This window comes from Anolis sagrei, chromosome 13, assembly GCF_037176765.1.
Source record: "Anolis sagrei isolate rAnoSag1 chromosome 13, rAnoSag1.mat, whole genome shotgun sequence".
NCBI lineage: Eukaryota > Metazoa > Chordata > Lepidosauria > Squamata > Dactyloidae > Anolis > Anolis sagrei.
The window spans coordinates 15,511,943-15,539,622 of NC_090033.1; the positions used below are offsets into that span (position 1 = coordinate 15,511,943).

Here is a 27,680-nt window from a genome sequence, read left to right on the forward strand (position 1 = left end):
GCATTGCAGCGCACCCAAATACCTGGGAGTCACTTTGGACCGTGCTCTGACCTACAAGAAGCACTGCCTGAACATCAAACAAAAAGTGGGCGCTAGAAACAACATCATACGAAAGCTGACTGGCACAACCTGGGGATCACAACCAGACACAGTGAAGACATCTGCCCTTGCGCTATGCTACTCTGCTGCTGAGTCTGCATGCCCAGTGTGGAACACATCTCACCACACTAAAACAGTGGATGTGGCTCTTAATGAGACATGCCGCATTATCACGGGGTGTCTGCGCCCTACACCACTGGAGAAATTACACTGCTTAGCCGGTATTGCACCACCTGACATCCGCCGGGAAGTAGCAGCCAATAGTGAAAGGACCAAGGCAGAGACATCTCCAGCTCATCCCCTGTTTGGGTATCAGCCAGCACGTCAACGACTTAAATCAAGACAGCTTTCTTAGAACTACAGAGACACTCGCTGGAACACCCCAGCAAGCGAGAGTCCAAAAGTGGCAGGCCCAAACCCAGCACCTCAATTCATGGGTGATACCAGATGAGAGACTCCCCCCTGGGCACTCAGAAGACTGGGCGACTTGGAAGGCGCTGAACAGATTGCGCTCTGGCACCACGAGATACAGAGCCAATCTTAAGAGATGGGGCTACAGGGTGGAATCCTCGGCATGCGAGTGCGGAGAAGAACAAACCACTGACCGCCTGCTGCAATGCACCCTGAGCCCTGCCACATGCACGATGGAGGACCTTCTTGCGGCAACCCCAGAGGCACTCCAAGTGGCCAGATACTGGTCAAAGGACATTTAACCAAATACCAAATTTACAAAATCTGTGTGGTTTTTTTTCTTTTTTTTTCTTTTTTTCTTTTTTTCTTTTTCATTTTAATCTCTGTGTTTGTTTTGCTCTGTTAGAATTGTAAAACAATGGTTGCTGATGACACGATAAATAAATATAAGGAGAAAGTGGTCCTTCGACCGGACACTGCATTCCTGCCAAAGGTTGTCTCGAAATTTCATTTGTCACAAGATATCTCACTCCCAGCCTTCTTCCAGAATTCTTCTTCTCCACTGGAAGCCACTCTGCATTTACTGGACGTTAGACGTGCCCTAGCCTTCTACACCAATAGAACAGCTCCTCATAGAAAGTCGGTGAAACTGTTCTTGAAATACCGTAAAGACTCCCTAGGCTTACCTGTGTCATCCCAACGCCTTGCTTCATGGATCGTTTCAACCATCAGACTAGCTTACCTTCTCGCAAAGAAAGATCCACCTCAACAGATCCATGCCCACTCTACGAGGGCAGTGTCAACGTCGCAGGCCTTCCTGAGAGGCATCCCCATTGACGACATCTGCAGGGCGGCGACTTGGTCCAATCCCTCGACATTCGCTACCCACTACAGGCTGGATGCCAGAGCGAGAAAGGATGCTGCCTTCGGTCGAGCGGTGTTGTTTTCCTGCATCGCATGACCCCGCCTCCAAGGTTGGTAGCTTGCTAGTCACCCATTATGTGCGTCTTTCACAGACTACACGAAGGGGAAATGCAGGTTGCTTACCTGTAACTGCGTTTCCACGAGTGATAGTCTGTGAAATTCGCACATCCCCGCCCGTCCTCCCCGCAATGGTCATGCTCGTTTCTACAGCTGCTGATGGCGGCTGCGGAACTGAGCCGAGGCTCCCGCCTTGGGTACTTATAGTATTGGGGAGTATGGGCGGGGCGTCCGCCAAAAAGTGTCTATTTTAAATTCTAGAAGGTTCCGAACAGCTGCGCATGCGCAGAATAAAACACATTATGTGCGAATTTCACAGACTATCACTCGTGGAAACGCAGTTACAGGTAAGCAACCTGCATTTCTCAGCTGTTATCTCCCTCGGAGAAGGGAAAAGAGGCTCCTCCACGTGGCGCTGATGCTGGAGTGGAGCCGGCATCGGCCTCAGCTCGCCCCGCGCGAGCACAGGAGGAAACTGAAAACGAAACTGAGCCAAGATCGGCCAGAACACGCCCCGCGCATGCGCAGGAGGAGGCTAACACCACGCCTCCGATGCCGACGCTCTCGGCGCCGGCTCCTACCATGGCTCAAGGGACTGGATTTGGGGAGGAGCCGAGACGGGCGCCTTCCGTAGCGCTCCCATCCACATCGGGGGCAAATAGCTCCACAGCCCCTGCTCAGCGCCGTGCGCGCACTCCTTCCCGCACAGGCAAAAATAAAAGGGGACGTCAGGACCACTCGAGCTCGAGTGATTCCTCCCCATCTTCTACTACTTCCTGCTCTGCAAGGAAACGCAGACGTGCATGCGCTAAGAGAGCAGTATCGACCTCATCCTCGAGAACATCACGCTGGGGGGGTCTAAGTGACAGAGGACGGCCATTCCCTCATCCAGGCTTCTATGAGATAACCCCGCTGGGACAATTTATTTATTGCGGTACACCACCAAGGTCTTCAAGACAAGAGGACATTTATCCTGCTAGGCTAAGCGGGCCAGGCAAGGGAGCAAGTGCGGCAAGTGCAGTTACTGGGATGTATAGTTCACCTACAATCAAAGAGCATTCTGAACTCCTCCAATGATGGAATTGAACCAAATATGGCACACAGAACTCCCACGAGAAACAGAATATATATATATCAATGATTGGTTGGTTGTGGCACACAGAACTCCCACGACAAACAGAAAATATATATCAATGATTGGTTGGGGGGGGGGCACCAAAATACTGTTTGCTTACCGTTGAAAATTACCTAGGGCCGCCTCTGACCCCAGTTCAAAGTGTAGTTTCCCATGAGAATGTCCCTGAGAGGTGTGGGGATGATGGTTGCTCCCTGAATTGCTACCAGAGAGTTCCCAGGATTTGGGGCTTGAAAACAGCTCGGCACCTGGCCCAGCTGCAGAAGTTAATGAGCAAATAGATTTGGTCAGTGATATTGATGAGAGGGCGGAGCTAACCAAGGTGCCTTCACGACCCCCAGCAAATGGCCGAACGACCCCCCTGGAAACAGAAGAACGGCCTGCCTCAGGGGAGCGTGCTTGCTCCATCCATGGTCAACATCTACACAAATGACCAGCCACTGCCAGAAGGGACAGAGAGTTTCATCTATGCTGATGATCGTGCCATCACCGCTCAAGCAGGGAGCTTTGAGATGGTAGAACAGAAGTTATTTATTTATCGTGTCATCCGCAACCAGACCATTGTATTACATTTCTAACAGAACAAAACAAACAAACAGATAGAAAAACCCACAAATTTTGCAAACTTGGTAGCTGATTAAATGTCCTTTGACCAGTATCTGGCCACTTGGAGTGCCTCTGGTGTTGCCGCAAGAAGGTCCTCCATTGTACATGTGGCAGGGCTCAGGTTGCATTGCAGCAGGTGGTCAGTGGTTTGCTCTTCTCCGCACTCACATGTCGTGGATTCCACTTTGTGGCCCCATTTCTTAAGACTGGCTCTGCATCTCGTGGTGCCAGAGCACAGTCTGTTCAGCGCCTTCCAAGTCGCCCAGTCTTCTTCTGTGTGCCCAGGGGGGAGTCTCTCATTTGGTATCACCCATTGGTTGAGGTTCTGGGTTTGAGCCTGCCACTTTTGGACTCTCGCTTGCTGAGGTGTTCCAGCGAATGTCTCTGTAGATCTTAGAAAACTATTTCTTGATTTAAGTCGTTGACGTGCTGGCTGATACCCAAACAGGGGATGAGCTGGAGATGTCTCTGCCTTGGTCCTTTCACTATTGGCTGCTACTTCCCGGCAGATGTCAGGTGGTGCAATACCAGCTAAGCAGTGTAATTTCTCCAGTGGTGTAGGGCGCAGAAACCCCGTGATAATGCGGCATGTCTCATTAAGAGCCACATCCACTGTTTTAGCGTGGTGAGATGTGTTCCACACTGGGCATGCATACTCAGCAGCAAGGGCAGATGTCTTCACTGTGTCTGGTTGTGATCCCCAGGTTGTTCCAGTCAGCTTTCGTATGATATTGTTTCTAGCACCCACTTTTTGTTTGATGTTCAGGCAGTGCTTCTTGTAGGTCAGAGCACAGTCCAGAGTGACTCCCAAGTATTTGGGTGTGCTGCAATGCTCCAGTGGGATTCCTTCCCAGGTAATCCTCAGAGCTCAGGATGCTTGTCTGTTCTTAAGGTGAAAGGTGCATGTCTGTGTTTTAGATGGATTAGGGATCAGTTGGTTTTCCCTGTAATAGGCAGTAAGAGCACCTAGAGCTTCGGAGAGCTTCTGTTCAACCATCTCAAAGCTCCCTGCTTGAGCGGTGATGGCACGATCATCAGCATAGATGAAGCTCTCCTTTCTGGCAGGGGCTGGTCATTTGTGTAGATGTTGAACATGGATGGAGCAAGCACGCTCCCCTGAGGCAGGCCGTTCTTCTGTGTCCGCCATCTGCTTCTCTGGCCCTGGAACTAACAAAGAAGCTCCTGTTTTGTAGCAGGTTTCCTCTGAGGCGGGTGAGGTGGTCGTCCTTTGTGATACTATACATTTTTCTCAGGAGGAGGCGGTGGTTCACAGGATCATAAGCTTCTGTTCAACCATCTCAAAGCTCCCTGCTTGAGCAGTAATGGCACGATCATCAGCATAGATGAAACTCTCTGTCCCTTCTGGCAGTGGCTGGTCATTTGTGTAGATGTTGAACATGGATGGAGCAAGCACGCTCCCCTGAGGCAGGCCGTTCTTCTGTGTCCGCCATCTGCTTCTCTGGCCCTGGAACTCAACAAAGAAGCTCCTGTTTTGTAGCAGGTTTCCTATGAGGCGGGTGAGGTGGTCGTCCTTTGTGATACTATACATTTTTCTCAGGAGGAGGCGGTGGTTCACAGGATCATAAGCTTCTGTTCAACCATCTCAAAGCTCCCTGCTTGAGCAGTAATGGCACGATCATCAGCATAGATGAAACTCTCTGTCCCTTCTGGCAGTGGCTGGTCATTTGTGTAGATGTTGAACATGGATGGAGCAAGCACGCTCCCCTGAGGCAGGCCGTTCTTCTGTGTCCGCCATCTGCTTCTCTGGCCCTGGAACTCAACAAAGAAGCTCCTGTTTTGTAGCAGGTTTCCTATGAGGCGGGTGAGGTGGTCGTCCTTTGTGATACTATACATTTTTCTCTGGAGGAGGCAGTGGTTGACAGTCTCATAGGCTACTGACAGGTCTATGAAGACGGCTTCTGTGATCTGCTGCCTTTCAAAGCCATCTTCTATGTGCTGAGTCAGGTTCAGCACTTGCAATGTGCAGCTTCTGCCTTTCCTGAAGCCAGCTTGCTATGGGATCAGACATGGGTCTATTCTTTGCATAATTCTATGCAAAATAAGTCTCTCCAGAACGTTGTAGAGGCAGCACAACAGGGAGATTGGTCTGTAGCTTTTTGGGTCATTACCGTCTTTGCCTGGCTTCAAGATGGCGATGACTCTTGCTTTCCTCCAGATTTTGGGGATCTGACAGGAGATTGGTTTGAGGTAATTTTATGCAAAATTTTAATGAAATTTTATGAAAAAGATAAGCGAAACCCATTTCTGAGGGCTTGGAATAGCTTAACGAGGGGATAAAAGTTCCAAGTAGGGGAGATGTAGCCAGATGAAGCATCATTTGGAATCGGGTGTAGTTCTCATCCTTGTTTCATGGAAGCCTTGCTTGGAAGATTCGTGCTTAAGTATTTCTTGCTTCATAGTTTTGATTCTTGTATTTTATGATTGCATACTCAAGCCTTGGATTAATGTTTCCTGGATTATATTAGAGAAGTGTGGACTTTGTTTTTATGGACAGGAGGGCGACTAAAATGATCAAGGGTCTGGAGAACAAGCCCTATGAGGAGCGGCTTGGGGAACTGGGCATGTTTAGCCTGAAGAAGAGAAGGCTGAGAGGAGATATGATAGCCATGTATAAATATGTGAGAGGAAGCCACAGGGAGGAGGGAGCAAGCTTGTTTTCTGCTTCCTTGGAGACTAGGACGCAGAACAATGGCTTCAAACTACAAGAGAGGAGATTCCATCTGAACATGAGGAAGAACTTCCTGACTGTGAGAGCCGTTCAGCAGTGGAACTCTCTGCCCCGGAGTGTGGTGGAGGCTCCTTCTTTGGAAGCTTTTAAACAGAGGCTGGATGGCCATCTGTCAGGGGTGATTTGAATGCAATATTCCTGCTTCTTGGCAGAATGGGGTTGGACTGGATGGCCCATGAGGTCTCTTCCAACTCTTTGATTCTATGATTCTATGACTTTGCCGAAATTTACCCTGCTTATCTTCTTACCTAATTGGATTTACCTATTTACCTGGGGGTCGCAACCTCCAAGTTGAGAACTGCTGATGTAGAGCAACCTCATCATTAGAAACATCATTAGAAACATGAACCTCATTGTCATTCCCAACAACTGGAGTACCCTGATCATTAGACGCAATCACAGGCTGAACTCCAACAACCACTGAGAATTTGGTCTTTTGTGAGTGTTGCACCGTCGGCGTTGGTTTCTCTCCCAATTGACATCTGTTGACATCCCGCCGTGCCTTTGTTTGGGGTCAGGTTGCTGGGGCCTACTCCAAAACATGGTCCTATCGTGAAGACTCCTTGCTGGCGATCTACAAAAAGATGACGGAAGTGTCTCCAAGCACACCAAAGGAGGACCTGAAGAGCCTGCTCCGGGGTGCCATCTTTCTCATCGTGAGAGCCATCAAAGACATCGTCTCCTCGGTGAGTGAGGGTCCAACCCCGAGCGGAGCAGGAATCGCCTCTTTCCCCGCTGCAGGCTCTATTTGATGCTCCTTTGTTGCAGGTCTTCCAAGCTTCCTTGAAGCTCCTCAAAATGATCATCACCCAGTTCATCCCCAGGCATAAGCTTGGGAGGCAGGAGACCAGCCACTGCGTGGAGAGGACCTTCCCCAACCTGCTCTCCAGGACCGGAGACTCCTCCGCCCGCCTCCGCGTGGCCGCGGCCAACTTCATCCAGGTAGGTCGGCCTGGAGAGGTAAATAGAGTAAAATAATAAGTGTAATAATAATAGAGTAAAATAATGTAAATATAATAATAATAGAGTAAAATAATGTACATATAATAATAATAATAAATAATTTATAATAATAAATAGAGTAAAATATTAAATGTAATAATAATAAATAGAGTAATATAATAAATGTAATAATAATAGAGTAAAATAATAAATGTAATAATAATAGAGTAAAATAATAAATGTAATAATAATAGAGTAAAATAATAAATATAATAATAAATAGAGTAAAATAATGTAAAAAAAATAATAAATAATGTATAATAATAGAGTAAAATATTAAATGTAATAATAATAGAGTAATATAATAAATGTAATAATAATAGAGTAAAATAATAAATGTAATAATAATAGAGTAAAATAATAAATATAATAATAAATAGAGTAAAATAATGTAAAAAAAATAATAAATAATGTATAATAATAGAGTAAAATATTAAATGTAATAATAATAGAGTAATATAATAAATGTAATAATAATAGAGTAAAATAATAAATGTAATAATAATAGAGTAAAATAATGTAATAATAATAATAATAAACAAAATAATAAATGTAAGAATAATAATAGAGTAAAATAATCAATGTAATAGAGTAAAATAATGTAATAATAATAATAAATAGAGTAAAATAATACATGTAATAATAGAGTAAAATAATAAATAATAAGCAAAATAATAAATGTAATACTAATAATAAATAGATTAAAATAGTAAATGTAATAATAATAGAGTAAAATAATGTAAATATAATAATAATAAATAGAGTAAAATGATGTAATAATAATAATAGAGTAAAATAAATAAATAATAATAATAATAATAATGTAAATATAATAATAATAAATAGAGTAAAATGATGTAATAATAATAATAGAGTAAAATAAATAATAATAATAATAATAATAAACAAAATAATAAATGTAATAGAGTAAAATAATGTAATAATAATAATAATAAATAGAGTAAAATAATAAATGTAATAATAAATAGAGTAATATAACAAATGTAATAATAATAGAGTCAAATAATGTAAATATAATAATAATAGAGTAAAATAATACATGTAATAATAGAGTAAAATAATAATAAATAATAAGCAAAATAATAAATGTAATACTAATAATAAATAGATTAAAATAGTAAATGTAATAATAATAGAGTAAAATAATGTAAATATAATAATAATAAAGATATTACATGCAATAATAATAATGACTAGAGTAAAATAATAAATGTAATAATAATAGAGTAAAATAATGTAAATATAATAATAGAGTAAAATAATGTAATAATAATAATAGAGTAAAATAATAAATAATAATAATAAACAAAATAATAAATGTAATAATAATAATAATAAACAAAATAATAAATGTAAGAATAATAATAGAGTAAAATAATCAATGTAATAGAGTAAAATAATGTAATAATAATAATAAATAGAGTAAAATAATGAATGCAATAATAAATAGGGTAATATAATAAATGTAATAATAATAGAGTAAAATAATGTAATAATAATAATAATAGAGTAAAATAATACATGTAATAATAAATGGAGTAAAATAATAAATAATAATAAGCAAAATGATAAATGTAATACTAATAATAAATAGATTAAAATAGTAAATGAAATAATAATAGAGTAAAATAATGTAAATATAATAATAGAGTAAAATAAATAAATAATAATAAACAAAATAATAAATGTAAGAATAATAATAGAGTAAAATAATAAATGTAATAATAGAATAAAATAATGTAAATATAATAATAGTAAAATCATGTAATAATAATAATAATAACTAGTGTAAAATAATAATAAGCAAAATAATAAAAGAAATAATAATAATAAATAGAGGAGAATAATAAATGTAATAATAACAGAGTAAAATAATGTAAATATAATAATAGAGTAAAATAATACATGTAATAATACAATAATAAATGTTATAATAATAATGAGTAGAGTAGAATAATAAATGTAATAATAATAAATAGAGTAAAATAATAAGTGTAATAATAATAGAATAAAATAATGTAAATATAATTATAATAATAAATAGAGTAAAATAATGTAAACATGATATTAAATAGAGTAAAATAATAAATATAATAATAGAGGTAAAATAATGTAAATATAATAATAGAGGTAAAATAATGTAAATATAATAATAATAGAGTAAAATAATACATGTAATAATAATAATAATAGTAAAAATAATGATGATAATGACTAGAGTAAAATAATAAATGTAATAATAATAATGACTACAATAGAATAATAAAAGTAATAATAATAAATAGATTAAAATAATAAATGTAATAATAGAGTAAAATAATACATATAATAATAATAGAATAAAATAATGTAAATATAATAATAATAATAATAATAGCAACAACAACACTTTATTTATATTCCGCCCTTCTCACCCCAAAAGGAGATTCAGCACAGATCGCAGTACACATAACATGGCAAGCATTCAATGCCAAAGCTGTTTTCAGACTTCCTAGGTCAACAATAAGCTGGGCTGACAGTCGGAAGCTTACGCCAACCCGGGGCTTCGAACTTGCAACCTCTCGGTTGATAGATCTCATAACTGGTGATTTACCGGAGGGACAGCTTGCTGTTCAGTTGGAGCCATGTGTGCGTGATCTTTCTCTTCCCAGGAGATGGCCCTCTGCAATGAAGTGCGGCCCCTCCAGATCATCCCGGCCCACCTGGTGCAGCCCCTGAAGCCAAACGCTTCCACGCACCTCTCCATGAGCCAGGTGGAGCTGGTGGAGCGCCTACTCAGGGATCTCGGGACCGACAACACTGGCTTCACCGTCGACAGCGTCATGAGGGTAAGGGGCCCTGCGGGTCGCTCTCCTCCTGCCATCTTTGGCCCCAGGCTGGTAGGAATTGTGGGAGTTGAAGTCCAAAACACTTGAAGGGAGGGCCAAAGTTTGCCCATGCCCGTTAGCCAGAGCACAAGACGTAGAGCACAAGTTTGCCCAACTCCTTATCACAAATTCACAAATTTTGTATTTTGTCTTCACAAATTTTGTATTTTGTCCCCAACTCCTTATCTAATGTTGCAGTTTCTGGCTCCTCTAACTGACCTTGAAGCCCTGCACTTTGCAAGTCAGCATATTTCAAGAGGTGTGGAATATGGCCAGAAGCATTCTCTCCTGACTTTAGCCTGCATCTATAGCAGGCATCCTCAAAGGTTGTAAGGTCTCTTCGCCCAACTCCTTATCTAATGTTGCAGTTTCTGGCTCCTCTGACTGACCTTGTAGTCCTGCACTTTGCAAGTCATCATATTGCAAGGGAGATGCAATATGGCCATATTCCAGAAGCATTCTCTCCTGATGGCAGACATCCTCAGAGGTTGTGAGGTTGCTTCGCCCAACTCCTTATCTAATGTTGCAGTTTCTGGGTCCTCTAACCGACCTTGAAGCTCTGCACTTTGCAAGTCAGCATATTGCAAGGGTGTGCAATATGGCCATGTTCCAGAAGCATTCTCTCCTGATGGCAGGCATCCTCAGAGGTTGTGAGGTTGTTTCGACCAACTCCTTTTCTAACATTGCAGTTTCTGGCTCCTCTGACTGATTTTGTAGCCCTGCACTTTGCAAGTCAGCATATTGCAAGGGGAGTGCAATATGGCCATGTTCCAGAAGCATTCTCTCCCAACTCCTTATCTAATGTTGCAGTTTCTGGCTCCTCTGACCGACCTTGAAGCCCTGCACTTTGCAAGGGGAGTGCAACATGGCCATGTTCCAGAAGCATTCCCTCCTGAAATTTCGCCTGCATCTGTGGCAGGCATCCTCAGAGGTTGTGAGGTCTCTTTGCTGAACTCCTTATCTAACGTTGCAGTTTCTGGCTCCTCTGACCAACCATGAAAGCCTTTGCCTTTGCTCTCAGTTTGCCACAGGCGCTCTGGAGCACCGGGTCTATGAGGTCCGGGAGACGGCCCTCCGGATCATCTTGGACCTCTACCGCCAGCACCGGTTGGCCGTCCTGGATTACCTCCCGCCCGACGACGCCAACACCCGGAAGAACGTCCTCTACAAGACACTTTTCGACGGGTTCGCCAAAATCGACGGCAGGCTCACGGAATCCGAAATGAGGGTCAGAATCCCAGCGTTTCCATTTAATCATTCCTTCTCTTGGCTCGTTTCCTCTATGTCTGTAAGTCGGGGACTACCTACATATATCTATATAGATATATAGATATATGTAGGTAGTCCCCGACTTACAAACGCCTGGTTTTTAAGGCTTATATAATAATACAAGGCTTATATATTAATATGTTATAGTGCTAATATATTACTGATGTGCTGTGCTAATAATATAATATATTGTGTACACATATAATATTGATAATAATAATATATTGATAATAATATTGATAATAATAATATAATTGTTATAATATAACTATATAATATATTGTGTACACATATAATATTGGTAATAATATTGATAATAATAATAATATAATTGTTATAATATCATAACAATATAATGTATTGTTTACACATATAATATTAGTAATCGTATTATAATGTAATACAATATAATACTAATAATAACACAATATAAGAATTATATATCTCATTTCACATTTACCAGTACTAACAATATTACAGTATAGTGGTATAGTTCAATATAATATATAATATTAATGTTGTGCTGTTCTAATAATAATAATAATAATATATTGTATGCACATATTATATTGATAATAATATAATAATATAATACATTGTATACACATATAATAGTGTTAATAATAATATAATTTGTATAATATAATAATAATATAAATATATAATATACAATATTAATATTGTGCTGTTCTAATAATAATAATATATTGTATACACATATAATATCGATAATATTATAATAATATAATAATATAATACATTGTATACACATATAATAGTGTTAATAATAATATAATTAATATAATATAATAATATAAATATATAATATTAATATTGTGCTGTGCTAATAATAATAATATATTGTATACACATATAATATTGATAATATAATAATATATTGTATACACATATAATAGTGTTAATAATAATATAATTAATATAATATAATAATATAAATATATAATATACAATATTAATATTGTGCTGTTCTAATAATAATAATATATTGTATACACATATTATATTGATAATATTATAATAATATAATAATATAATACATTGTATACACATATAATAGTGTTAATAATAATATAATTAATATAATATAATAATATAAATATATAATATACAATATTAATATTGTGGTGTGCTAATAATAATATATTGTATACACATATAATATTGAAAATATTATAATAATATAATAATATAATACATTGTATACACATATAATAGTAATAATAATATAAATAGTATAATATAATAATATAAATATATAATATTAATATTGTGCTGTGCTAATAATAATAATGTATTGTATACACATATAATAGTGTTAATAATATAATTAGTATAATATAATAATAATATAAATATATAATATATAATATTAATATTGTGCTGTGCTAATAATAATAATATATTGTATACACATATTATCTTGAAAATATTATAATAATATAATACATTGTATACACATATAATAGTGTTAATAATAATATAATTAGTATAATATAATAATATAAATATATAATATTAATATTGTGCTGTGCTAATAATAATAATAATAATATATTGTATACACATATAATATTGATAATATAATAATATAATAATATATTGTATACACATATAATAGTGTTAATAATAATATAATTAGTATAATATAATAATAATATAAATATATAATATATAATATTAATATTGTGCTGTGCTAATAATAATATATTGTATACACATATAATATCGATAATATTATAATAATATAATAATATATTGTATACACATATAATAGTGTTAATAATAATATAATTAGTATAATTAGTATAATATAATAATATAAATATATAATATTAATATTGTGCTATGCTAATAATAATAATATATTGTATACTCATATAATATTGATAATATAATAATATAATAATATATTGTATACACATATAATAGTGTTAATAATAATATAATTAGTATAATATAATAATAATATAAATATATAATATTAATATTGTGCTGTGCTAATAATAATAATATATTGTATACACATATAAGTGTTAATAATAATATAATTAGTATAATATAATAATATAAATATATAATATTAATATTGTGCTGTGCTAATAATAATAATATATTGTATACACATATAATAGTGTTAGTAATAATATAATTAGTATAATAATATAATATATTGTAATTTATTATAATGTAACACAATATAGAACTAATAATAATTCAATATAATAATTTTATATTTTATATTACATGTAATATTACTAATAATATTACATTATAGTAATATATAAAACGAATATTGTGCTGTGCTAATAATAATAATATAATGTAAACACATATAATATTGATAATATTATAATAATATAATATATTGTATACACATTTAATATAGTGGTATAGTTCAATGTAGTATATAATATTAATATTGTGCTGTGCTAATAATAATAATAACATATTGTATACACATATAATATTGATAATATTAGTATAATATAATAATATAATGTATAAACATATAATATAGTGGTATAGTTCAATGTAGTATATAATATTAATATTGTGCTATGCTAATAATAATAATATATTGTATACACATATAATATTGATATTATAATAATATAATAATGTATACACATATAATAGTGTTAATAATAATATAATTAGTATAATATAATACAATATAAAACTATTAATAATATTATATTACGAATATTGTGTTGTGCTAATAATATAATAGATTGTAAACACATATAATATTGATAATCTAGGTATATAATAAAAGTCAGTGTTTGTATGCGGAGGAAGGATGGGAGGTGTATGTGGCAGCTTTCTGATTGGCTGCCACTGTGGTACAATTTGCATATGGTCTCTGATTGGCTAGCCTCAGCATTCCAAGGTAGCAGAGGGAAAAGGTACTCACTTACTGAAACCACTCCGACCCTCATCCAATGACTGATCAAGACCAAACTTGGCACACAGAGCCCCCATGACCCACTCTACTTCCTGCTGCAGTTTGGAGGAGGGTGGACCATGGATGATGGGACTTGCAGTACCTTCACTCAATTACTGAAACCACTGCGACCCTCATCCAATGACTGATCAAGACCAAACTTGGCACACAGAGCCCCCATGAGCCACTCTATATCCTGCTCCAGATTGGAGGAGGGTGGACCATGGATGATGGGACTTGCAGTACCTTCACTCACTTACTGAAACCACTCCGACCCTCATCCAATGACTGATCAAGGCCAAACTTGGCACACAGAGCCCCCATGACCCACTCTACATCCTGCTGCAGTTTGGAGGAGGGTGGACCATGAATGATGGGACTTGCAGTACCTTCACTCACTTACTGAAACCACTGTGACCCTCATCCAATGACCGATCAAGACCAAACTTGGCACACAGAGCCCCCATGACCCACTCTATATCCTGCTGCAGTTTGGAGGAGGGTGGACCATGGATGATGGGACTTGCAGTACCTTCACTCAATTACTGAAACCACTGTGAACCTCATCCAATGACTGATCAAGACCAAACTTGGCACACAGAGCCCCCATGACCCACTCTATATCCTGCTGCAGTTTGGAGGAGGGTGGACCATGGATGATGGGACTTGCAGTACCGTGACTCACTTACTGAAACCACTGCGACCCTCATCCAATGACTGATCAAGACCAAACTTGGCACACAAAGCCCCCATGACCCACTCTACATCCTGCTGCAGTTTGGAGGAGGGTGGACCATGGATGATGGGACTTGCAGTACTGTCACTCAATTACTGAAACCACTGTGACCCTCATCCAATGACTGATCAATACCAAACTTGGAATACAAAACCTCCATTACCTCAAGCTAGTAATATTATAATTATTATAATACAATATAAAACTTAATAATTATACAATATTAGAATTATATATTTTACTTTATATATTTTTGCGTACGTGTGTGTCTCTCTCCTTGGACAGACCCAGAAGAAGATGGCCGCCGAAGAAGCCGAGAAGCAAAAGAAGGACGAAATCAAAGTTTTGCAAGGTCAGCTGGCGGCCCTGAAGGAGATGCAGACAGAAGCTCAAGCGGCAAAGGTGGGTCGCGTGACCCAAGGCCACCTCTCTTATTATTCTAATATCTATAATAATATCGCCTCTGGTGTTGCCGCAAGGAGGTCCTCCCTTGTGCATGTGGCAGGGCTCAGGGTGCATTGCAGCAGGTGGTCAGTGGTTGGCTCTTCTCCGCACTCGCATGTTGAGGATTCCACTTTGTGGCCCCATTTCTGAAGGTTGGCCCTGCATCTCGTGGTGCCAGAGCACAGTCTGTTCAGCGCCTTCCAAGTCGCCCAGTCCTCTGTGTGCCCAGGGGGGAGTCTCTCATCTGGTATGACCCACGGATTGAGGTGCTGGGTTTGAGCCTGCCACTTTTGGACTCTTGCTTGCTGAGGTGTTCCAGCGAGTGTCTCTGTAGATCTAAGAAAACTATGTCTTGATTTAAGTCGTTGACGTGCTGGCTGATACCCAAACAGGGGATGAGCTGGAGATGTCTCTGCCTTGGTCCTTTTACTATTGGCTGCTACTTCCCAGTGGATGTCAGGTGATGTGATACCGGCTAAGCAGTGTAATTTCTCCAGTGGTGTAGGGCGCAGACGCCCCGTGATAATACGGCATGTCTCATTAAGAGCCACATCCACTGTTTTAGTGTGGTGAGATGTGTTTCACACTGGGCATGCATACTCAGCAGCAGAGTAGCATAGAGCAAGGGCAGATGTCGTCACTGTGTCTGGTTGTGATCCCCAGGTTGTGCCAGTAAACTTTCGTATGATGTTTCTAGCGCCCACTTTTTGCTTGATGTTCAGGCAGTGCTTCTTGTAGGTCAGAGCGACTCCCAGGTACTTGGGTGCGCTGCAATACTCCAGTGGGATTCCTTCCCAGGTCATCCTCAGAGCTCGGGATGCTTCTCTGTTCTTGAGATGAAAGGCACATGTCTGTGTTTTAGATGGATTAGGGATCAGCTGGTTTTCCCTGTAATAGGCAGTAAGAGCACCTAGACCTTCGGAAAGCTTCTGTTCTACCATCTCAAAGCTCCCTGCTTGAGCGGTGATGGCACGATCATCAGCATAGATGAAGCTCTCTGTCCCTTCTGGCAGTGGCTGGTCATTTGTGTAGATGTTGAACATGGATGGAGCAAGCACGCTCCCCTGAGGCAGGCCGCTCTTCTGTTTCCGCCATCTGCTTCTCTGGCCCTGGAACTCAACAAAGAAGCTCCTGTTTTGTAGCAGGTTTCCTATGAGGCGGGTGAGGTGGTCGTCCTTTGTGATACTATACATTTTTCTCAGGAGGAGGCGGTGGTTCACAGTCTCATAGGCTGCTGACAAGTCTATGAAGACAGCTCCTGTGATCTGCTGCCTTTCAAAGCCATCTTCTATGCGCTGAGTCAGGTTCAGCACTTGCGATGTTTTTATAGTCAGTCCAATGCCTATTTAGGCAGGCCTTTGGCTGGTTTTAATTGCCTGGTGGCACGATGGGTCAGAGGTTTGAATCCGGGGAGAGCGCGGATGAGCTCCCTCTGTCAGCTCCAGCTCCCCAGGCGGGGACATGAGAAAAGCCTCCCACGAGGATGGTCAAACATCAAAACATCCAGGCAATGTCCTCTGGGCAACGTCGTTTTTGTTATTTTTTTGTTTTAGTTTTTTTCCCCAATTTTTTTTGTTTTTGTTTGATTTTTTTTATGTTTTTTATGGGTTTTTTAACGCAATACAATTATTTGGTTCGCTCCTGACACGACAAATATAGTGTTGATAATAATATAACGTAATACAATACAAAACTAATAATAATTCAATATAATAATTATATATTATTTTTTTGTTTTTTCCCCATTTTTTTGTTGTTTTTAGGGTTTTTTTTTAACGCAATACAATTATTCGGTTCGCTCCTGACACGACAAATATAGTGTTGATAATAATATAATGTAATATAATATAAAACTAATGATAATTCAATATAATAATTATATATTGTTATTTTTTGGTTTTTTTCCCCAATTTTTTTTGTTTTTGTTTGGTTTTTTTGTCATTTTGTGGTGTTTTTTTTAATGCAACACAATTGTTTGGTTCGCTCCTGACACGATAAATATAGTGTTAATAATATAACGTAATACAATATAAAACTAATAATAATTCAATATAATAATTATATATTGTTATTTTTTGGTTTTTTTCCCCATTTTTTTGTTGTTTTTAGGGTTTTCTTTTTTAATGCAATACAATTATTCGGTTCACTCCTGACACGATAAATATAGTGTTGATAATAATATAATGTAGTACAATATAAAACTAATAATAATTCAATATAATAATTATATATTGTTATTTTTTGGTTTTTTTCCCCAATTTTTTTTGTTTTTGTTTGGTTTTTTTTTTAGGTTTTTTTTAATGCAATACAATTGTTTAGTTTGCTCCTGACACGATAGATATAGTGTTGATAATAATATAATGTAATACAATACAAAACTAATAATAATTCAATATAATAATTATATATTGTTATTTTTTTATTTTTTCCCCAATTTTTTTTGTTTTTGTTTGGTTTTTTTGTCATTTTGTGGTGTTTTTTTTAATGCAACACAATTGTTTGGTTCGCTCCTGACACGATAAATATAGTGTTAATAATATAACGTAATACAATATAAAACTAATAATAATTCAATATAATAATTATATATTGTTATTTTTTGTTTTTGTTTTTTTCCCCATTTTTTTGTTTTTTTCCCATTTTTTTTGTTGTTTTTAGGGTTTTTTTTTAATGCAATACAATTATTTGGTTCGCTCCTGACACGATAAATATAGTGTTGATAATAATATAACGCAATACAATATAAAACTAATAATAATTCAATATAATAATTATATATTATTTTTTGATTTTTTTCCCCATTTTTTTGTTTTTGTTTGTTTTTTTGTTGTTTTTAGGGTTTTTTTAATGCAATACAATGCAATAACGACGTCTTAACTGCTTATTCAAGATCATTACGTTAATTAAACCTAATACTTCGACTTTTCCTTTTCTTTTAGGAGAAAGAGACGGATTTTCAGAAAACAAAGCATCCAGGTGGGGATTTTAATGTGTGTGTTTGTGTGTGTTGGGAGCGACTTGAGAAACTGCAAGTCGCTTCCGGTGTGAGAGGATTGGCCGTCTGCAAGGATGTTTTGATGTTTCGCCATCCTTGTGGGAGGCTTCTCTCACGTCCCCGCATAGGGAGCTAGAGCTGACAGAGGGAGCTCATCAGCGCACGCCCCAGATTCGAACCTCCAACCTGTCAGTCTTCAGCCACCAGGAGCTCCGGCCCGGATGTTTTGATGTTTCGCCATCCTTGTGGGAGGCTTTTCTCACGTCCCCGCATGGGGAGCTAGAGCTGACAGAGGGAGCTCATCTGCGCTCGCCCGGGATTCGAACCTCCAACCTGTCAGTCTTCAGCCACAGGGAGCTCCGGCCCGGATGTTTTGATGTTTCGCCATCCTTGTGGGTGGCTTTTCTCACATCCCCGCATGGGGAGCTAGAGCTGACAGAGGGAGCTCATCTGCGCACGCCCCAGATTCGAACCTCCAACCTGTCAGTCTTCAGCCACCGGGAGCTCCGGCCCGGATGTTTTGATGTTTCCCCATCCTTGTGGGAGGCTTTTCTCACATCCCTGCATGGGGAGCTAGAGCTGACCGAGGGAGCTCATCCGCGCTTGCCCCAGATTCGAACCTCCAACCTGTCAGTCTTCAGCCACAGGGAGCTCCGGCCCGGATGTTTTGATGTTTCCCCATCCTTGTGGGAGGCTTTTCTCACATCCCCGCATGGGGAGCTAGAGCTGACAGAGGGAGCTCATCCGCACTCGCCCGGGATTCGGACCTCCAAGCTGTCAGTCTTCAGCCACCAGGGGTTCCAGTGTCTTTCATAATGGACAATTCTATTATTATTATTGTTGTTGTTGTTGTTGTTGTTGTTGTTGTTGTTATTATTATGGCGACAAACCCCAGCCTAACCCCAATCATCCCACGGAGGGAGAATACATAGCCTTTTAGATAGACACTAGGCTTGGGCGATCAAGAAAAAAATTGAAAAAATCTAAACTCGTTTCGTTTCTAAGGTGCGCTAGCGTTTCGAAATTCTGAGGACTTCCAAAATTTAAGATTTCAAAATTTCGAAATTTCCGGAATTTCGTAAATTACGAATTGATTCGTTAATGGCGGATGCGATTGCACGATATGCTAAAAAAACCTCCAAAAACAAAAAACAACTATATTATATTATATTATATTATATTATATTATATTATATTATATTATATTATTATTATATTATATTAATTATATTATATTATATTATATTATATTATATTATATTGTTGTATATTATATTATATTATATTCTTATAATATTATTATATTATTATATTATATATATTATTATAATATATATATATATAATATAATAATTTATTATTTTATATATATTATATTATATTATTATAATATTATATATATTATATTATATTATTATAATATTATATATTATATTATAATATTATATATTATATATATTATATTATATTATATTATAATTTATTATTTTATATATATTATATTATAATATTATATATTATATATATTATATATATTATATTATAATTTATTATTTTATATATATATTATATTATATTATATTATAATATAATATATTATATATATTATATTATATATATTATACAATTATAATATAATATACAATACAATGCACCAGGCATACGAAAATAATTACGAAATAATTATGAAAATTGGAAGAAATTGTTTTTATTCTTAATTACTCCTCACACTATTCCTGCATGGCTCGATATTGGATCGTAAGCTAATTTAAATACGAATCAATAACGAATTACGAAATTAACAAACTGGATCGCGCAAGCCTAGTGTATAATATATATAATATATATTATATTCTATTATATAATAATTTATTATTTTATATATATTATATTATATTATATTATATAATATTATATTATATATATTATATTTTATATATTATACAATTATAATATAATATAATATAATAACATAGTAATATAATATATAATAATATAATATAATATACAATACAATGCACCAGACATACGAAAATAATTACGAAATAATTACGAAAATTGGAAAAATTGTTTCGATTCTTAAGTACTCCTCACACTATTCCTGCATGGCTCGATATTGGATCGTAAGCTAATTTAAATACGAATCAATAACGAATTACGAAATTAACGAACTGGATCGCCCAAGCCTAATAGACACAACCTGGAAACTTTTAGTTTGACTATTGGAGTGGCGACCCTCTCTCAAAAAGAATGGTTGCCCCGGTCAAGTACTTTTTCGTAAGTTTAACCCTTTTTTGTCTTTGCTTTCCGAAAGACGACACCTTCAAAATCGCCACCGACGCTGCCGCGGAAGACAATTCCTCTGTCGCGAATTACCTGGACAAGTAAGTGAGCAAGTTGCCAAGAGGTCATGAGTTTGAAGCCAGCCCGGGTCGGAGTAAGCTCCCGACCATGTGCCTAGCTTGCTGTCAACCTAAGCTAAGGTAGATGTCCCCAGCCAGCCCGGGTCGGAGTAAGCTCCCGACCATTTGCCTAGCTTGCTGTCAACCTAACCTAAGGTAGATTTCCCCAGCCAGCCCGGGTCGGAGTAAGCTCCCGACCATTTGCCTAGCTTGCTGTCAACCTAAGCTAAGGTAGATGTCCCTCAGGTGAGCGAGACTTCTCAAGTAAGTAAGGGCCTTTCCTCCGGTTCCTCCGTTCCAGCCTTTGCATCTTCTGTGGGGAACGGGACGACTCCTTCACCGAGGAAGGGCTGGACCTCCACTACTGGAAGCATTGCCCCATGCTCACGCGCTGCGACTTCTGCAAGCAGGTGAGCGCCTCCCCCTGGTCACAGGCCGTATCTGGGCACAGGCAAGAACCTCCTTCCTTCCTTCTTCCTTCGTTCTTTCCTTCCTTTGCTCCTTCCTTTCCTTCCTCCCTTCTTTCCTTCCTTCCTTCCTACTTACCTACCTTCGTTCTTTCGTTCCTTTGTTCTTTCCTTCCTTCCTTCCTTCTTACCTAACTTCATTCTTTCCTTCCTACCTACCTTCGTTCCTTCCTTCCTTCCTTTTTACCTACCTTCCTTCTTTCCTTCCTTCATTCCTTTGTTCTTTCCTTCCTTCCTTCTTTCCTTTCTTCATTCCTTCCTTCATTCATCCTTCCGTCATTCTTCCTTTCTTTCCCTCCTTCTTTCCTTCCTTCCTTCCTTCCTACCTACCTTCATTCTTTCCTTCCTTCCTTTTTACCTACCTTTGTTCTTTCCTTCCTTCCTACTTTCCTTTCCTTCCTTCCTTTTTCCTTTCTTTCCTTCATTCTTTCCTTCCTACCTAACTTCCTTCCTTCTTTCCTTCCTTCCTTTTTACCTACCTTCTTTCTTTCCTTCCTTCCTTCATTATTCCTTTCTTCCTTCCTTTTTCCTTTCTTTCCTTCATTCTTTCGTTCCTACCTAACTTCCTTCCTTCTTTCCTTCCTCCTTTCCTTCATTCTTCCTTTCTTTCCCTCCTTTCCTTCCTTCCTTCCTTTTTTACCTACCTTCGTTCTTTCCTTCTTTCTTTCTTTCTTTCTTTCCTTCATTCTTCCTTTCTTTCCTTCATTCTTTCCTTCCTACCTAACTTCCTTCCTTCTTTCCTTCCTTCTTTCCTTCATTCTTCCTTTCTTTCCCTCCTTCTTTCCTTCCTTCCTACCTACCTTCGTTCTTTCCTTCCTTCCTTTCTTTTTACCTACCTTCGTTCTTTCCTTCCTTCATTCTTCCTTCATTCCTTCCTTCCTTCCTTCATTCATTCTTCTTTCCTTTCTTTCCTTCCTTCCTTTTTCCTTTCTTTCCTTCATTCTTTTCTTCCTACCTACCTTCCTTTCGTCATTCCTTCCTTCTTTCCTTCCTTCCTTCCTACCTACCTTCGTTCCTTCCTTCCTAGGCAACCTCCTGCCATCATTACGGACAAGGTTGGCAGAAGCTGGGGCTAACAATGGGAGCTCACCCCTTCTCGTGGAGAATGAGATCTCATTATTTGTCTTTTATTATTGTTATTATTGTTATTATTATTACTATTATTAGTACTACAAGATCCCAGACTCCGGTTTTCCTCTCCTTCCCTTTCTGCAGGTTGTCGAAATTGCCAGCCTGACGGAGCACTTGCTGACCGAGTGCGAGAAGAAGGACAGCTTCGGCAAGTGTCCGCGCTGCTCTGAAGCCCTCCCAAAGGACGAACTGCCCCGGCACGTCAAGGCCAAGGCCTGCAACCGTAAGGAGGCCCAGCCATATTATTATTATTATTATTATTATTATTATTATTATTATTATTATTATTATGCTTTCCTCACCTAAAAAGACTCAAAGCCACTCATAACACTAAAACCATACATATAAACATTGGAATAAAATTAAATACAGAATTGGAAAAATCACATAAAACCATTACAATTATTAAACCACTGCACAGAAACTCCTAAACAATTTATATATATATATATATATATATATATATATATATATATATATATATTATTAAATACTAATCAATGTTATTATTAGTATTTTAAAATTATTATTATTATTAAATATTAAATAATAATAATAATAATGTATTACTATTTTATTATTAAATACTACCAAATATTATTAGTATTTTTAATATTATTAATAATAATAAATATTAAAAAATATTATTATTATTATTATTATTAATAAATATTAAATAATATTAATAATTTATTATTATATTATTAAATACTACTAAATATTATTAGTATTTTTAATATTATTATTAGTAATAAATATTAAATAATATTAATATTATTATTATTATTATTATTATTATTATGCTTTCCTCACCTAAAAAGACTCAAAGCCGCTCATAACACTAAAACCATACATATAAACATTAGAATAGAATTAAATACAGAATTGGTAAAATCACATAAAACCATTGCAATTATTAAAGCGCTGCACAGAAACTCCTAAATAATTCTATATATATATATATATATATAGTTATTAAATACTAATCAATGTTATTATTAGTATTTTAATATTAATAATAATAAATATTAAATAATATTAAATACTACTAATACTATTAGTATTTTTAATATTAATATTATTATTAATAATAATAAATATTAAATAATAATATTATTAATATTATATTATTATTAAATACTACTCAATATTATTAGTTGTATTTTAATATTACTATTATTAATAAATATTAAATAATATTAATATTAATATATTATGTTATTGTGTTATATTCTGTTATCAATGTTATTATTAGTATTTTAATATTATTATTATTAATAATAAATGTTAAATAATATTAAATACTACTAAATACTATTAGTATTTTTAATATTAATATTATTATTAATAATAAAAATATTAAATAATATTAATATTATTATTAATATATTATCATATTATTATTAAATACTACTCAATATTATTAGTCGTATTTTAATATTACTATTATTAATAAATATTAAATAATATTAATATAAATATATTATTATTATGCTTTCCTCACCTAAAAAGATTCAAAGCCCCTCATAACACTAAAACCATACATATAAATATTAGTACAGAATTAAATATAGAATTGGTAAAATCACATAAAGCCATTGCAATTATTAGAGAAACTCCTGGATCATTCTTTTAAACTCTCCTCTCTGCTTTCTTTCCCCAGCCTCCAAACCTGAAAAAGTGGCCAACCACTGTCCCTTGTGCCACGAGAACTTCACTCCGGGAGAAGAGGTAGGCGTGGCACCGGACCCCCATCGGGCGTCAGCATGGCGGTTGTGCGGAAACGGCTGGCTTTTCGTGGGGGCTCATTTCCCCACCACTGCCCTCCCCTGGCTTCACTTGCTTTTTTGTTTCTGTTTACATTTTGTATTGTATACAAGTAACAAACAAAAAAACCTCCAGAAAAATACAATAACAAACCCAAACTGTACAGTGACAACATCGCTCAACACCTTATCTAATGTTGCAGTTTCTGGCTCCTCCGACCGACATTGCAAGTCAGCATATTGCAAGGGGTGTGCAATATGGCCATGTTCTAGAAGCATTCTCTCCTGATATTTTGCTTGCATCTATGGCAGGCATCCTCAGAGGCTGTGAGGTCTCTTCGCCCAACTGTGCTTTGTGTGTGTATTGTACGTATATATTTCTTGTAAGCCGCCCTGAGTTCCCTTGGGGAGATGGTGGCGGGGTATCAATAAAGATTATTATTATTATTATTATTATTATTATTATTGTACATATATATTAGGCTTGGGTAACTACAGAAAAAAATTGGTTCTAAACTCGTTTTGTTTTTAGGGGGCCCTTGCGTTTCATTTTTTAAAATAATTCCGAAATTTTCCTTTAAAAAAATTCGAAATTTACGAAATTTCGTATAATTTCGAATCGATTTGTTAATGGCGGACGCGATTGCGCAATATGCTAAAAAAAAAACCTCCAAATGGGACAGGAGGAACTTCTGAAGCTTCCCTCTCCCTCTGTTGTTGACTGTTGGTGTGATAAAACAAACAACAACTATAAAACTTGCACCAGACATGTGAAAATAATTACGAAATAATTACGAAATAATTACGAAATAATTTTTTTTTAAATGTTTCGAATCTTAATTACTCCTCACACTATTCCAGCATGGCTCAATATTGGATCGTAAGCTAATTTAAATACGAATTAATAACAAATTATGAAATTAACGAACGAAACCACCCAAGCCTAATATATATATATATCTTGTAAGCTGCTCTGAGTCCCCTTCAGAGTGAGAAGGGCGGCATATAAATGTCGTAGATAAATAAATAAATAAATGTTTGTTTATATTTATTTATTTACAACATTTCTGCCCCGCCCTTGTCTACCCCCCCCCCTCCGAGGGGGGAGACTCAGAGCGGCTAACACTGGCAACAATCCCAACTGAAACAGGCGGTGGTTCGTCCACTCCTCAAAAAGGTTTCCCTTGACTCCACAGTGCTGAACAACTTCAGACCAATCTCCAACCTCCCTTTCTTGGGCAAGGTGCTGGAGCGGGTGGTTGCCTCCCAGCTCCAAGGTTTTCTAGATGACATCAACTACCTAGATCAGTCACAGTCTGGTTTCAGGCCTGGTCACGGCACCGAGACAGCCTTGGTCGCCTTGGTGGATGACCTCCGTAGAGAGCTGGACAGTGGGAGTGTGACCTTGCTGGTTCTCTTGGACATCTCAGCGGCTTTCGATACCATCGACCATGGTATCCTTCTGGGTCGCCTCTCTGGGATGGGTCTCAGGGGCACGGTTCTGTTGTGGCTCTGGTCCTTCCTGGAGGGACGATCTCAGATGGTGAAGCTGGGAGACGCCTGCTCAGGTCTCTGGCCTTTGACCTGTGGGGTCCCACAAGGTCCCATTCTGTCCCCCATGCTTTTCAACATCTACATGAAACCGCTGGGAGAGGTCATCCGGAGTTTTGGAGTTAGGTGCCACCTCTATGCAGGTGACACACAAACTCTACTACTCATTTCCACCTAATTCCAAGGAGGCCTCTCGGGTGCTGGACGAGTGCCTGGCCACTGTGGCTATCTGGATGAGGAGGAACAAGCTGAAGATCAATCCCGACAAGACAGAGGTCCTTCTGGTCGATCGCAAACCTGACCGGGGTATAGGGTGGCAACCTGTGCTGGACGGGGTTATACTCCCTCGAAGCCACAGGTCCGCAGTTTGGATTCTACATTCTCGCTTGAGGCTCAGGCGTCGGCAGTGTCCGGGAGGGCCTTTGCACAATTAAGACTTGTGCGGCAACTGCGACCGCGAAGGCTTATCTGGCCGGGGTGGTCCATGCCTTGATCACCTCTAGGTTGGACTACTGCAATGCGCTCTACGTGGGGCTGCCCTTGAAAACGGCTCGGAAATTCCAACTGGTTCAACGGGCGGCGGCCAGGATGTTAACTGGCGCTCCTTACAGAGAGAGGTCAACCCTCCTGTTTAAGGAGCTCCACTGGCTGCCATTTACCTTCCGAGCCCAATTCAAGGTGCAGTTGCTTACCTACAAAGCCCTAAACAGTTTGGGACCTGCCTACCTGCGTGATCGCATCTCCGTATATGAACCTACCCGCTCCCTCCGTTCATCCAGATAGGCCCTGCTCGCGATCCCACCTGCGTCGCAGGCTCGTTTGGTGGGGACGAGGGACAGGGCCTTCTCTGTGGTTGCCCCCCGACTCTGGAACACCCTCCCCAAAGACATTAGACTAGCACCCACGTTGGCAGTCTTTAGGAAGAACTTGAAGACCTGGCTATTCGGATGTGCCTTTCCGGAATAGGATAACCCCCAGCACTACGTCCCAGAAGCACTTTATTAGAGTTTAAGACTTCTGCACATTGCACTTGCCCAGAATTCCAACATACCACCGTCACATCCAGCAGTTTTTGACCTGTACCCATCACTGGCCCGGCCTGTTTTTAATGTGTAATAGTGTAATGTTTTTGTCATTGCTTATGTTTTAATTTTTGCTTTGTATTGTATTGTTATTGTTTGCTGTTGTTGTGTTGAGGCCTTGGCCTTTGTAAGCCGCATCGAGTCCTTCAGGAGATGCTAGCAGGGTACAAATAAAGTTTAATAATAATAATAATACTAATAACAATTCGATGCCGCAATATCACAATATAAACAACAATAAAAAAGCATAATACATAACAGATTAAAACAATAACATTAATTATAGCCCTTCTCGCCTGCGTGCGCTGTTGGCCCCCGTTTACTTTCCCTCCCGCTCTTTCCCGCCTCATTCCTCTTCTTTCCCGCAGGCCTGGAAGACGCACCTGATGGGCAGAGACGGCTGCCGGCTGAACCTGCGGCGGACGCAGGTCTTGAACAAGAGCCTGCCGACACAGTCAGTCGCTGGTACGGCAAAGCGGGTATAAGTCCCAATTTGAAGTCGCGCTCCTTTGTTTACAAGCCAAGCCTGGCGGGGACCTCCGCCGGCTTCGGCTCACGACCTCTCTCTCGGTTCCCGCAGGCAGGCCCGCGGCACCGCTCAACCGTTCTGGCCCGGCTGGCGCGAAGCTCCGCTCCCCCTCGGTCGGAAGCAAGATCCCCACCCCGCGAGGAGGCTTGAATAAAAACACTGGCAGAACGTACGCCAAGCGATGACGTGGATCTCTTCTTCGCCCGGGAACCCGTTGGCAGGCGACCGCAGCGGTACCCCCCGCAAACACCACAAACACCAGCCGGCCGCTCTCCACTCGTCCGTCCACACTGGTGCTTTGGTGTGGCCGGGTTGAGCTTGGTCCTTAAAGCCACCTTCCCTTGTCCCTTCTCCCTCGCAGAAAAGCACGGGGAGAAGCAAGCAAAGCCATAGCCCTTCCTTGTTCCTCTTGCCCTTTGGGTCCTCTGGTTTCAACAGAATACACCATAAAACACCCGCCTGGATTCTCAAA

General features: G+C 38.0%; 1 protein-coding gene across 3 annotated transcripts in view; it reads left to right on the plus strand.

Annotated features, from left to right (window-relative positions):
* Positions 1-27,680, plus strand: part of CEP104 (centrosomal protein 104) — a 58,566-nt gene extending 30,886 nt beyond the window's left edge. For 2 of the 3 annotated variants that reach the window (XM_067472816.1, XM_067472817.1), the window contains exons 11-22: positions 6,500-6,667; positions 6,750-6,923; positions 9,656-9,832; positions 10,893-11,099; positions 15,127-15,243; positions 18,225-18,261; positions 20,595-20,664; positions 20,984-21,092; positions 22,365-22,503; positions 23,944-24,011; positions 27,048-27,144; positions 27,260-27,680. In XM_067472816.1, the coding sequence (XP_067328917.1) occupies positions 6,500-6,667; positions 6,750-6,923; positions 9,656-9,832; positions 10,893-11,099; positions 15,127-15,243; positions 18,225-18,261; positions 20,595-20,664; positions 20,984-21,092; positions 22,365-22,503; positions 23,944-24,011; positions 27,048-27,144; positions 27,260-27,393 (1,497 nt within the window). In that variant the 3' untranslated portion in view covers positions 27,394-27,680. Of the gene's footprint in view, positions 1-6,499; positions 6,668-6,749; positions 6,924-9,655; positions 9,833-10,892; positions 11,100-15,126; positions 15,244-18,224; positions 18,262-20,594; positions 20,665-20,983; positions 21,093-22,364; positions 22,504-23,943; positions 24,012-27,047; positions 27,159-27,259 lie in introns of all 3 variants that reach the window. The other variant, XM_067472818.1, reaches the window with a different exon arrangement.